The 15,516-nt window shown below is 40.5% G+C and overlaps 1 protein-coding gene across 9 annotated transcripts in view; it reads left to right on the top strand.

Moving 5' to 3' along the window:
* LOC138785982 (phospholipid-transporting ATPase IK-like) overlaps window positions 1–15,516 on the top strand; it is a 344,961-nt gene that overhangs the window by 176,448 nt on the left and 152,997 nt on the right. For all 9 annotated transcript variants that reach the window (XM_069962531.1, XM_069962533.1, XM_069962532.1 and 6 more), the window contains one exon: window positions 15,222–15,410. In XM_069962531.1, the coding sequence (XP_069818632.1) occupies window positions 15,222–15,410 (189 nt within the window). The remainder of the gene's footprint in view (window positions 1–15,221; window positions 15,411–15,516) is intronic.

Raw genomic sequence — 15,516 nt, 5'->3', positions numbered from 1 at the left:
AGACTTTTTTAAGCTCTATTTCTCTGATGACCTTGTCAATTTGATGGTGGCGCAAACAAACTTGTACGCGCACCAATTCCTGGCCCAGAACCCATCCTCTTCTTTTGCTAGGCCCATGGCATGGACCCCTACTGATGCAGCCGAAATGACAACATTTTGGGGGCTCCTGCTGCACATGGGCCTAGTAAAAAAAAACACAATTCGGCAATACTGGAGTGGGGATATTATGTATAATACTCCACTTTACAGTATGGCCATGGGACGGTTACAATTTGAAGCCCTCCTAAAATTCTTGCATTACAATGACAATGCAAGGTGCCCCCCACGAGATGATCCCTCGTATGACCGACTGTACAAAGTACGGCCGGTCATTGAGCACTTCTCAGCCAAATTTACTGAGATGTATATCCCAGAGAAATACATCTCAGTAGCTGAGTCCCTCCTGAGCTTCAAAGGAAGACTCCATTTCCGCCGGTACCTTCCCAATAAAAGATCACGGTATGGCGTGAAACTATACAAACTCTGTGAGAGTACCTCAGGGTACACTTACAGATTTAGAGTATATGAGGGTAGGGACACCCACATCCAGCCCCCAGAATGCCCCCCCATCCTCGGAGTTAGTGGGAAGATCGTTTGGGAACTAATCTTCCCACTGCTGGACAAAGGTTATCACCTGTATGTTGATAACTTTTATACCAGCCCCCCCTGTTTCGGTCCCTCGCTGCCCGAGCTACTGTAGCTTGCGGCAGAGCAAGGCCTATGCCTGTGAAAATATGTTGTTGGTCAAATATAAGGACAAACACAATGTCTTTATTTTGACCACAATTCACAGGAATAGTGTCACCCCTGTCACTGTACATGGTACCACAAACGTGGTGAACAAACCTGATTGTGTTCTAGAGTACAATCAGTATATGGAAGGAGTTGATCTCTCAGATCAAGTCCTGAAACCATATAACGCCACGAGAAAAACCAGACGGTGGTATAAAAAGGTGGCCGTATATCTGGTACAGACAGCGATGTACAACGCTTTTGTGCTGTACAGATATGCCGGCCATCCAGGGAAATTCCTTGAATTCCAGGAAGCTGTGATCAAAGCCCTGATATTCAGCAGCCACGGAGCGGGCCCCACTGCTTCTGGATATGAAGGACCCCCTATCGTACAGGGACAACATTTTCCAGGTGAAGTCCCCCACACTGGAAAAAAGGGGAGATCCTAAAAGAAGTGCAGAGTGTGCCGTAAAAGGGGGATCAGGAAGGACACCATTTACCAGTGTGACACCTGTCCTGACACCTCTGCATAAAGGATTGCTTCAAGGCGTACCACACGTTATTGGAGTTCTAAATTTTCTAAATTCTTTGCCTTATTCCTATTTCAAGGGTCACGTTGATCCAGGGATTATTCTGATTGCCATTATGGAGTCGGGAAGGAATTTTTCCCCTGTGATGAGGCTACTGTTGTCTGCCTTACGAGGGTTTTTTGCCTTCCTCTGGATCAACACAGGTTGAATTTGATGGACACCTGTCATTTTCAACCTTATAAACTAATAATTGGCCTAATACCCCAAATAAATTAGAATGGTCCCTTTTCTTCAACTAAATAGATATGGCCACCATTCCCATTAGAGGCTTGCCATGATGCAATTAGAAAGCCCCTGTGCGGCCAGGACAGTACAAACTCCCCACAACTGACCCCATTCTGGAAACTACACCCCTTAAGGAATCTAACAAGGGGGGCAACGGGGGTATGGCCCCCTGATGACTCGCACATTTATGCTGTGAAAATGAAAAAAAATTGTATTTTTCATCTTCACAGCACATGTTCTACATATGTGCCCATCACCAGTGGGGTTCATATGCTCACTGCACCCCTTGTTAGATTCCTTATGGGGTGTAGTCTCCAAAATGGGGGTCACTTGTGAGGGGTTTCTACTGTCCTGGCAGCACAGGAGCTTTGTTAATGTGACATGGCCTCCATCCTCCATTCCAGCCTCTAAATGGCGCTCTGTGCCTTTGGTGGCTTGCCCTGCGCCCATATGCCACATTATGTCCACATGTGGGGTATTTTCGTACTCAGGGGAAATTACCCTACACGTTTTGCATTTATTTTCTCTTTTAACCCCTTGTGGAAATGAAAAAAAAATTAAGGCTAGACCAACATTTAGTGTAAAAAAAAAAAAAAATTTTACACTAAATCATTGATCTAGTCTTTATTTTTTCTTTTTCACAGGGGGTTAAAAGATAAGAAAAAACACTGAATGTGTAGCGCAACTTCCCCCAAGTATGAAAATTCCCCACATGTTGACATAAATCGCCAGGCAGGTGCAGGGTAAGCCTCTGCAGGGAGGAAGCGCCATTTGGCTAGAATGGATGGCGAATGCCATGTCGCATTTACAAAGGCCCTGTGTTGAGGAGACAGACGTGCCTTTCAACTGCTCCTCTCCCCTATACCCTACATAAGCTTTTTAGCTCACCCCACAAAAACCAAACGGGACAGAATTCCTCCCACCATCTCCCGGTCGGCGCCCGATCCACATTGAGGGGTCTCCCGAGCAAATTGACCCCAACATTGCATCGGGGCCTACACGCTCACTGAAGCCGCGGCCTTTCCTACCGGCAGTCTCCCACGAGCACGCGAGATTACGGCTTGAATCTAACTGCCTAACGTCCAGAGATTGCCTCCCGCCTTGCCGCAACGGACTTCCCCACAAGTAAGCTACCCAGAGGCTGACCCGGGGGCCCTTACCGCTCGCGGCCTATACAGGCCTGAAGCCGCGGACTTTCCTGGCGGCCCGACTCTAGGGACGGCGCCGGAGCCACGAGATTGCGACCGCCGCTGTGCGCCGGGACTCGGACACTCTTCCCTCACAGTGATCCGCGGGCACAGCTTGGGGCAACGTTGCTCGGGTGACTCACAACAGACATCAAAGCCGTGGATCTCCCTGCCGGCCGAAAAACCGGAAGTGACACGTTGCAGGGGCACAGTCTCAGCGGCCATCTTTCAGACTAACTGAGGATCTTATAAACAGAACATAAGAGGTGGTGAGTGAAAAAGAATCCCCTTGTATACAGAATCTGCAAAGAGACTGTCATCCCCTGATCCCTTACTAAACTGAGTGATTACCAAATTGGAAATTGGAAATGGTGGGATAGGAAGCAATCCCTGTACTTATCTTATCTTTTCCCTACAAAAATCTGGAGTCATATGCATTTCTGATCCAATAGCACCATCTACAGCTGAATCTTAGTATTACATCTCAAAGCTCTCCAATGTAAAAATACCATTTTCAACAAATACTCTTAAGACAGGTGTATTGGATTCCTCACTGAAATAACAAAAAATTAAAAAAAAAAAAAAAAAAAAAAAAATCATCACTCCAACACACCAAAAACCAAACCAAAAGATGTAAACACACAACAACATATTGAGGAGACAACAAGACGGCTAAACTAAACCAACTTCAACTTCTCAAGACCTGTTTCAACTTTCTTCCCTCCTTCCAACTTTTCGCTAATTTCTCTTAACATGGGAGGCACTACAAAAAAGAATACTAAAACAAAACCAACCAAACTGACAGAGACTTTTAACTCCCCAGCTTCTCAGTCATATGAGAGCCGTGATCACTCCCAACGCAGATCATCTTCACATTCTCCATCCTCAAGGGCTGAATCACCAGAAACTGAAAATAGAAACAGAAATGATCCCCAACCAATTACAGAAGACACTCTAAAAAGACTTTTTAACTCGTTCAGAGACACCATACAATCAGATCTCAGACAAGCAGTAGGAGATCTCCGTGAAGACATAAGATCCATAACCTCTAGGACGGAACACCTGGAAAATAAAATGTCAAATTTCGCGAAATCGCACAATCTCCTTATTGACGCCAATTCAGCCTTAGAGGAAGAAGTACAAAGGCTCTCCAATAAAGTACTGGACCTGGAAGACAGATCCAGAAGAAACAATGTACGAATCCGAGGGATACCAGAAAATATTACTCCGGAACAACTAGCTCCCTTTCTCACAGATTTGCTAGCCATACTGCTTCCAAACCACACCACAATGGACCTCACCATCGACAGAATTCACAGACTTCCTAAACCAAGATTCCTAGCTCAGCATCTACCAAGAGATACAATTGCTCGCATTCATTTTTATCATATCAAAGATGAATTTCTCAAAGCTCTAAAATCTTCTCCAACCCTCCCAGAAAGGTTCAAAGACTTAACAATATATCCAGACCTATCAGCTACAACAATGCTACGCAGAAAGGAATTCGCACAATACACAAAAATTCTGAGAGATAATAATCTTCTTTACCGCTGGGGATTTCCAGTTAAAGTGATTGTCACCAAAAATGGAACACAACATGTATGCCTTACCCCTGAAGCCCTCAAAGAGCTACTACAAACCTGGAGTCTACTTCCTCCTCCTCTACAGACCCCTCCAAGGAAAGAAACCACCCGCCCTGCGCTCATTACACCCTTATGGTCCAGCAAATCTTCCAGAAACAGGTCTGAAACCGAGGACTAAACCTTTTTTCACTTAAATTCAAATCCAAATTTGTCTCCTCAGTATGTATCCGTAATGGATCTGCCCTTTCTCTAGTTACTGGCTAGGACTTTACCCCCCCTAGTTTCCCTGAAAGAGGGAAGTTCTTATGTTTTGTTCATTTCATTATTTCAAATGTTTTACCTGTTTTTTGTTATCCTTAATATGTATACAGCCAATATGTATATGCGATACTATTATATATTTGACATTACCAACACTGCTCACACATCTTTCAACCCTATCCCAACATGGGAGTTAAATTCCTAAGTTTAAATGTTCGTGGACTAAACTCTCCATTTAAAAGATCATTAACATGGAAAGAGGCCATATCTTCTAATTGTGATGTTCTTTTGTTACAGGAAACACATTTGTGTAAAGATGATACCTCTCGCTTAAAACATCCTAAATTCCCCCATGTAACCTTTTCCTCTAATATAAAGAAGAAAGCGGGAGTTGCCATAATAATTAAAGACACTGTAGCATTTAAAAAAATAGATCATATATCAGACACACAAGGAAGATATATCATTCTCATATGTGAAATTAACTCAGTACCATATACACTCGTCAATATCTATGCTCCCAATAAGAGACAAATATCATTTATAAAAAAAACCATCTCACTTGCAAAATCAGTGCAAAAAGGAAGCTTAATAATATGTGGAGATTTCAACATTGTATGTAATCAATCTATAGATCGTTCCTTTTCTTCCTCTTATCATTCCCCTGACCTCCAACTTCTGTTATTAGAAGAAAACTTACATGACATATGGAGATATCTCCATCCTAATGAGAGAGACTACTCCTTTTTCTCCCACCCCCACGCTGTTCATTCCAGAATAGACTTTTTTCTTGTAGATCCCACCCTTTTACATAACACTCAAGAAGCTAAAATAGGACAGATTACTTGGTCTGACCATGCCCCAGTTAGCCTAAAAATAACTGACCGCTTTTCGCTCAAACACACATCCCCCTGGAGAATGAACACCTTCCTATTAAAATCACCGCAAAATGTAAAACATATCTCTGAACAAATATCGGAATACTTTAAATTTAATACACACTCAGTAATCTCCCCAGACACCCTATGGTGTGCACATAAAGCATTTATTAGAGGGATTTTTATACAACTAAACGCCCGAGCTAAAAAAGAAAAAGACAAAGAAATAAATTCCATATTATTCACACTTAGCAACCTAGAAAAACAACTGAAAATCTCTCCCTCACCGACCTTAATAAAACAAGTTTCAGAATGCAAAGATGCACTACAGAAAGCGTTGCTGTTCCAATATGAAAAAACTCTAAAAAGACTAAACTGGAACTTTTACATAAGTGGTGACAGAGCTAGCAAAATCCTGGCAAAAAGAGTAAAAATCAAACAAGCAAAACAAAAAATACCATATATCAAAACAACAGACAACAAAAAGATCTTTGACCCACAACAAATAGCTAATGAATTCGCTAAATACTATGAAGATTTATATAACCTAAATAAAAATCCATCGACCCACATCCCCAAAAAAGAAGACATAGAAGCATTCTTTCATAAATTAAAACTACCACACCTCACCCAATCACAGCTTATATCACTCAACTCCCCCCTAACAGAGACAGAGATCAGAAACGCAATCCATTCATCAAAAATAAATAAATCCCCAGGACCGGACGGACTACCCAATGAATATTATAAATACTTCATATCGCAACTCTCACCTATTCTAACCCAAACCTTTAACCACATTATCACCAATAAGGCACCACCTTCAGAAATGTTGCAAGCCATAATAACTACCATACCGAAACCAGGTAAACCTCTAGACCAAACTACCAATTTTCGACCAATATCCCTACTTAACTCAGACATTAAGTTTTACGCCAAAATACTAGCTTCCAGAATAAATACAGTCCTCCCAACGCTCATTGCACAAGATCAGGTGGGTTTCGTTCAAGGACGCCAATCCAGAGATGGAACTAGACGTTTTCTAGATCTAATTGAAATAGCCAAAAAATCAAAAATACCAACAACCCTACTTTCGCTTGACGCTGAAAAAGCGTTCGATAGAGTAAACTGGACATATCTAGAATACACACTAAATAAATTTGGATTTTGCTCCTATATAAAAGATGCAATCTTATCCCTATATACAACTCCTTCTGCCACAGTCCTAGCCTCAGGCTTTATGTCAAAAAAATTTAACATCTCAAACGGAACACGGCAAGGATGCCCCCTCTCTCCACTTATCTTCACCCTATGTATGGAACCATTAGCAGAACATATTAGAATTTCCCCCAAAATTAAAGGAATAAGAATAAACACATATGAACATAAAATTGGCCTCTACGCTGACGATGTTTTGCTCATTTGTCAGTCCCCCATCACGTCACTTAACTCAATAATGAACATAATTAACGAATACTCAAAAATCTCATACTATAAATTAAACATAAATAAAACATCTATCCTTCCACTAAATATACCAGACTCAATGAGTCGCAAAATACGTAAATTTAATTTCACCTGGGCTCCGTCAGGAATCAAATATCTAGGCATCCAATTAACTCCCTCTGCGTTAATGACTATAGATAAAAATTATAACGACCTCATTACTCTTCTACAAGAGGAATGTGCTAGATTATCAAAACTACAACTATCCTGGATAGCAAAAATTAATTTAGTGAAAATGCTCCTTCTTCCTAAACTTCTTTACTTATGCAGAACAATTCCATATTTAATCCCACAAGCACTAACAAATAAAATACAATCTATCCTCCTAAAATTTATATGGGGAGGAAAAAGAGCTAGAGTAGCAAAACAGATACTCTTTAAAAAACTAAAAAATGGAGGAATGGGAGTCCCAAACATAACAGCCAGTAATATAGCAGCTCTACTAGAACAACTGGCTACTTGCTGGAATTCTCCAAACATACAAAGATGGTCAAACATAGAAGACAATATCACTGAGAACTATAACATGAAACATTACATGTTAGCCTCTGTTCTTAAAATACCCTCTCCTACAGCACCTCTAAAATCTATGTCTGACTCACTGTTCCTATGGAATAAATATATAATAAGAAAACATTGGATCCACCTAACAAAAGAGGAATTTCCATTAAATATATTAAAATCAATTATACCAGATTTACAATCAGACACATGGCTCAAAGCGGGCTTCTACACATTGGCAGACTTTCAAGATATTACGCACACCCTCTCCTTATCTGATCTGCCACCTTCTATACCCCATACTTCAATTTTCCTATCACATTATAAAAAGATCATACAGTTCATAAAAAAACACAAATGGGCCCCAAAACCCATAAAACTAACAAATGTACACAAATTCTTCTTTAATTGGAACGGTTTCTGTAAAGGATACACTCATATATACGATCTTCTAACTGACAATACAGGACCAGAATCTGAAAAAAAGCTACCTTACATGCAGAAATGGGAGGAGGAAATAGGCATCTCCTATACATGTGAACAATGGTACTCGGCCATCAGACAAATTCAACAAAACTCTAAGTGTATAAACCATCTAGAATTAGTACGCAAAATACATCTAAGATGGTATCTTACACCTGCTAGACTATCCCATATTATTCCCGATCACTCCAATCTTTGCTGGAGAGGTTGCAATCAAATTGCCAATCAAACACATATGTGGTGGACATGTCCTATCATAACCCAATTCTGGAACGAAGTGTTTGATCTAATCTCAAAAATTTCACAAAAAACATATAAAAAAGATCTAGCGCTTGCTATTTTAGACATTAATCTGTCTTCATTCCCGGCCCAATCCAGAACAATCATACAACACATTCTAATAGCTGCCAGATTATCATTGGCGCAAAAATGGAAATCGCCTGATCCTCCTTCCATCCAAGAAGTTATTAACAGAGTAAATTCGCAATGCTCCCATGAAACCTTTCTATCTCCTGTGTCCACAAACAATATGAAAATAATAAAACGCTGGAAACATTGGAATACTTCACCCTTAACGAAATAATACAGTTATTGTTACATTTATTTACATGTTAACCGTAAAATTTTTAATATTGGCTAAAAACACCCATACATATCTTATGTTTTTTTTTTTTTTTTTTTTCTTGTTCTTTTTCTACTCTTTATTGCAAGGTTTTACTGTTCAGGCCATCTGTAGGCCTTGTTGTAAAAATTTTATGAAAATCCAATAAAAATTTAAATTTAAAAAAAAAACAAAGGCCCTGTGTTGCCAAGACAGTGGAGGCCCCCAAAGTGACCCCATTCTGGAAACTGCACCCCTCAAGAAAGCTAACAAGGGGTGCAGTGAGGATATGGACCGCTTGATGACGGGCACATTTGTGCTGTGAAAATGAAAAAAGGAAATTTTTCACTTTCACGTCACATTGTTCCCTATTTGTGTCCGTCACCAGTGGGGTTCATATGCTCACTTCACCCCTTGTTAGATTCCTTGAGGGGTGTAGTTTCCAGAATGGGGTAACTTGTGGGGGTTTACCACTGTCCTGGTAGCATAGGGTCTCTGCAAATGCAACATGGCCCTTGAAATCCATTTCAGCCAAATCCAGCATCCAAAAGCCAAATGGCGCTCCTTCCCTTTAGAGGCCTGTCTTGCGGCCGCATGACGCTTTATGTCCACATGTGGGGTATTTCCGTACTCGGGACAAACTGCTCTACACGTTTTGTGTTTTTTTTCTCTTTTAAACCCTTGTGAAAATGAAAAAATTCATGGCTAGGCCAATGTTTAAGTGTAAAATTTTTATTTTTACACAACATCATTGACCTAATCTTGACATTTCTCATTTGCACAAGGGGTTAAAAGGGAAGAAACAGAACAAAACATGTAGAGAAATTTCCCCCGAATACGGAAATACCCCACATGTGGACTTAAGGCGCTATGCGGCCGCAAGACAAGCCTCCAATGGGAAGGAGCGCCATTTAGCTTTTTGGGGCTGGATTTGGGTAGAATGGATTTCGAGGGCCATGTTGCATTAAAAACTCCCTGTGTTGCCAAAGCAGTGAAACCCCCCCCACCAAGTGACCTCATTATGGAAACTACACCCCTCAGGGAATGTAACAAGGGGTGTAGTGAGCATATGGACCCCACTGGTGACGGGCACAAATGTGGAACAATGTGGCGTGAAAATGAAATATTACATTTTTTTACACTATAATGTTACTTTAGCCTTGAATTTTTCATTTTCACAAGGGGTTAAAAGAGCAATTTCCCCCGAGTCTGTAAATACCCCACATGTGGACATAAAGCGCCATGTGGGTGCAGGACAAGCCTCCGAATGGAAGGAGCGCCATTTGGATTTTGGAAGCTGAATTTCACTGGAATGAATTTCATGGGCCATGTCGCATTTACAGAGCCCTCGTGCTGCCAAAACACTGGAACCCCCCCACAAGTGACCCCATTCTGGAAACTAAACCCCTGAAGGAACCTAACAAGGGGTGCAGTGAGGATATGGACCCCTTGATAACAGGCACATTTGTGCCGTGAAAGTTAAAAAATTTATTTGTTCCACATTTGTCGCCAGTGGGGTCCAGATGCTCACCGCACCCCTTTTTACATTCCTTGAGGGGTGTAGTTTCCAGAATGGGGTCACTTGTGGGGGTTTTCCAGTATTTTGGCACCCCAGAGCCTCTGCCAACCTGAAGTGGTACAGTCAAAAATGACCAAATATAACGGAGGCGTTAAAATTCACTACGCGCTCCTTTGTATCTGAGGCTTGTGGTTGCGTCAAACAGCGCAATAGGGCCACATTTGGGGTATTTCTATGAACTGCAGAAACGGGGCAATCAGTATTGGGGTGCATTTCTCTGGTCATGGGTTTATAATTATGAAAAATATTGGATTACAATAAAATCTCTGCACAGAAAATTTAAAATTTAAAATTTCTTACACACTTACTTATTATTTCTGTGACTCCCCTAGGGTTAAAAAACTTTCTGAATGTGCTTTTGCAGAGGTTGGGGGGTGCAGTTTCTGAAATGGGGTGCTTTGTGGGGCTTTCTAACATACAGTCCCCTCAAATACACTTTAAACCCGAACAGGTCCCTAAAAATATCTGATTTTGAAATTTTGCTGAAAATTTGGAAAATTGCTGCTAATGTTTTAAGCTTTCCATTGTCTAAAAAAAATTAAAAATAGTTTAATAAATGCCGCCAACATAAAGTAGACATGTTGCTAATGCTATTTAATATATAATTTATGTGGCATAACCATTTTCTGTATAAGCAGAAGAGTTTCAAAGTTGGAAAAATGCATTTTTTCACAATTTTTCACGTTATTTTGTTTTTTTTTCCATAAAGATTCGTTATAAGTATCGAATTTACCAGAAATGTGAATTACAATATGTCACGAGAAAACAATCTCAGAATCAGCCGGATAGGGAAAAGCATCCCGAAGTTATTAATGAATAAAGTGACACAAGTCATATTCATAAAATTTGTCTCTGTCCTTAATGCCATTGCAGGCTCTGTCCTTAAGGGGTTAAAGTGTCACTGTCGTATTTTTTTTTTTTTTTACAGAAATTAATAGCAAAGGCAATTTTAAGAAACTTTGTAACTCGGTTTATTAGACGGAAAATGCATTTTTATCATGAAAAAGCAGTTTGAAGCTCTCCCCCCTGTCTTCATGGTTCTCTTATGGAGAGGGGAGGGGTTGAGGGAGATGAGGCACCAAAACAGGACAACAAAGAGTTAATTTACAGCTGCATCACCGGGCTATCTCCTCTGAAGTCAGCACTGACCTCTTTGACCTCTGAATACGGCTTTTACACAGCTGCCACTGTGTAATCCTTTGTTCTCTGCTCTCTGCTGGCGACTAATCTCCCTCCCTCCCCCCTCCCCTCTCCATAGATTACACAGGGCACGTCTGATGTAAAAGAGTCGTGATTTTCTGATAATAAGCAGTAAATGGGAGCAGGGGGGAGGCAGACCCACCACTATTCTTTACCACACTAGCGCAAAACCTCTCCAATATCACTGCAGAGGCACTGCACTTCCTCTATTCTCCCCTGAAGACCAGTCAACCATTTATTATGCTCAACAATGGCACCCCAGGGGGATCAGATTCTTCACACTCCCAACACAGAGGGTACGCCTAGGCAAGATCCACCCGAGGTCGGAAAACAGGACGTGTCACCTGCTTCTCCTATTACAAACACACACATAGAACTTTACATACCTATCCGGCTCAGCCCGAATCCAGGGCACAACCCCCACCAGTACAGACACGAGCACCCCCCCACACACACGGCTACTCCCATAAACTATCCCCATATATATAGCAAAATTCCGGTGCCCCGCGCGTACTCCTCCGATAACAATCCTTTATACGGGTTTACTCCAGTACTGTACCACCTAATTTGACTATACAACAATAACAATTGCCATAGCTATTCATGTCCTTTAACCCCCCCCCCCCAATCCCCCACCAACCCACCCAGCTAACCTAACAACTAAAGAAGAAAAAAAAAACGAACACAAAAAAAAAACCTAACTCCGGAAGTCTTCCCATCTGTCCAGCAATACTCTTAACCACTCGTCATCCCTCCTCATTATATATTTATTGTGCCACCATTCATATCGCAGTATCCTCCAGCCACCTTCCCTCTATTCATTTATTGTCGGAGGATGTACCAACACCCAATTTTATAGAATAACCAGGTGAGCTGCAAAAAAGAACTTATATATCACCGCCCTCCTATCCTTGGTCAGAGATTGAACCCCTAGTATTGCACATTCATATTCATCCTCAATTCAAATATTCGTGTCATAACTCTAAACACCTCCTTCCAAAATATGCATACTACATCACATATCCACCAATGGTGATCCAAATCTGCACCTTGCATCTCACATCTATAACAATCCAATACGGGCTCCTTACGCCATTTTCTAATATCATTAGTCACGTAATATAATCGGTGATTACAAAAAAATTATGTAACTTTATTCTTATCTGTGATATATTTACATGTGTTACAATATACACTCTCCCAAAACTCAACTTGTTTCACCCCAACATCTCTACCAGAGTGAATAACAAACTTACTCCCTTGTGTTTCTCCCAATATCTTATACATTTTTGCAATCTTCCCCCTTGTGTTATTTGACATCCAAACTATTAGTTCGATGCACTCTGACCTCATAGTCGTCCATCCCTCCTCTCCTTTTGTAGATCTAACTGCACGGTATCTCAGATGACATATAGTCTATTCCAAGTGGAAACAGCGGAACCACCGTGTAGACGCTCAGTCCTCCACCGGGTTGGCCTATACCCAGTATTTCATCCAAAAAAGAGTTGCAATTGAAGACAGCGTATAATGATATGCGTATAAAAAATTACAACGTTTCGGCACTTTAAAACATATTGAGCCTTTCTCACTTGAGGCTTGCATGTCTCACAGCCATGTCCCGCGCCACTTCCCGTGAAGGCATGTGTCATGGTGGTGGTGCATGTGGACATGATGAGCAGGGCCGTTTCCAGGCTTTTTGCCGCCTGAGGCAAACCTGAGCTGCCGCGGGTCAGTATTCGTCTGCATGGACAGCTGCTCTCTCTCTCACATTAGCTGCCAAGGTACCTAAACACTTTATCATAGTTATTACGTTTTTGAAATACCTGATGTTTCAGATTCCCATTTTCCTTGGCCTTCTTGTCTCAGCTAGGCCAGCTTGCCACTATTTTTTTTATTTAATTTCTTTATTAATTTTCCATAGTACAAAATCATGTTAAAACCTCAATTATCCACATCCTACCCCATACAATCTCCATTTGCTAAATATAGTAGTCTAGTTCATTACCATCCATTAAAAAACATAACCAAACAGCATTATGGTCCGGAGCGGATTTCACCAGGGGGCTCAATCCATTCCTTTACCAGGTACTATACCATCAGTATATCTCAGTTTACTAACACCACCACTATATCTTACCACTATACTAACCGCAGAATCCAGACACTGCCGGGAGAGCACAACAAACTAACTTAATTGAAAAATTATAAAGTCAACACTTAGCCAGCAGACTCGGTTGTCCCTTAGCAGAACTCCACTCTCCATGCATACATTTCACCCCCGAAGAAGGGGAAAGAAAAAAACAAACAAACAAGCAAAAGCAAAAAGAAAAAACAAAATTACAAAATTACAGAGATATACTTCTGTTCTTTATCCACCTGGTAATTCCTTCCATTCAGGGTAACCTCTTTGGCCGAACCGCCCCATCTCTGGAGCCGTTCTGCCCAGCAGAGCCCTTCCCAACCAACCATTCCTTCCTGGAGCTTGGGTAAGCCCACTTAGGTAGACCAACCGTGCTCCATACACTCAACTAAGCTCCCGGAAGGGCCTCATCCACCATTTATCATGATAAATTATGGTCCCCCAGGTGTTATGAAAATAAATAAATAAGTGAAATAAACTAATAATTAAAAATTAAATAATAATAATAATAGTAAAGAATACTAAATTAAAAAATACATAACTAAATGAAGAAAAATATATATAATAAATAAATATTAATTAAATAACTATTTATAATTTTGCTACTTTTGCTACTGAGACTTAATGAAGAGCAGAGCCGGCCTTAAGAACAACCGAGGCAATCACTCAATATTATAATCACTCGTTTACCTTTACCTCTCTCCTGATTGTGTCCAGACCCACGGCCCCATCTACAACCCATCCTTTCACCCATTATCAACATAAGGTTAACAAGCCACCCTGGTTCTTCCTTCTCTGGTTACAAATATAACATATATTCATCCACGGTCTTAGTTCAATAACATTTGCTCCTTTCCTAGACCTAGACATGAATCTTTTAATTATTATCATGTATAGTATGGAGTACGCAATTCTATATTAACTTTTCCGACTCTTTAACCCCTAGTGTTTTTCCCATTTTTCTTGTGATTTCATTGTAAGTTTCCCATCTTCTAGTGCGCCCAATATTTTATACATTTTTGTGACTCTCCCTGTAGCCTTACCATCCATCTGGATGACTTGTGTAAACACTTTGGAGCTCATCACCCGCCATTTATTTACATCTGTTACTGTTCTATCTGACATATATAACTCTCTCTCTATTCTCCAGATCATTATTTTTATATGTTATTTAGTGACATGCTTTATAGCAAGCTCTATGGACACAACTTTACACAGAATTTGTCCCTCAGAGATGAATGTGAGACATTACTGAGCGTACTCCACAGGAGCTTCTATTGCCTTATACTGGTAACATTTACTGGTGTCAACAGACTGTTATCTAATCTAATACAGGACCCACAATTTCTCACTACAAATCACAAGACCTCAAGAGATCCAGTTGAATTCTTAATTACAAATATATCATGCTGACCTGCTTTATTAAAAAAAATAAAAACAAACTCAACTGGTCATTGAGTCCAAAAGGGACATTGTTTTCAGTGTATACATCCACTTACATTCAACCGCACATATTGTTTTCATATAGGTTATATTATTCACAATATGCCTGGACAGCCAAAGCTATATAAATAAGTATTATTTTCATTATCATTATTTTTATTGTTGTGAATTGCCCCCACTAATAGCAGATATCTTGCTGGGGATATACAAGTCCACAATTTAGAAATAATTTGTAATATTTTATTAAAATTAGTATGGTATGTCTTTTACAAGGAACCTTGGTCTACAAAGCTACCTCTCCTGATGAAGAAGCCTTAGTCACTGCTGCCAGAAACTTTGGTTATATTTTCCTCTCCCGCACTCAAGAAACAGTTACAGTTCTCGAACTGGGTAAAGAGAGAACCTACAGTATTCTGGCACTTTTGGACTTTAACTCTTGTCGCAAGCGGATGTCCATTTTAGGTAAATATAATTATAATGTTAATAGAGCTAACAGAAAAATAAGATGGTTGTTAACAGGATAACTTGGCCTTTACAGCACCTGTGAAACAATATGTTGTCTCCCATC

The sequence above is a fragment of the Dendropsophus ebraccatus genome, chromosome 3 (assembly GCF_027789765.1).
Source record: "Dendropsophus ebraccatus isolate aDenEbr1 chromosome 3, aDenEbr1.pat, whole genome shotgun sequence".
NCBI lineage: Eukaryota > Metazoa > Chordata > Amphibia > Anura > Hylidae > Dendropsophus > Dendropsophus ebraccatus.
This window is presented reverse-complemented; position numbering and strand designations above follow the sequence as displayed.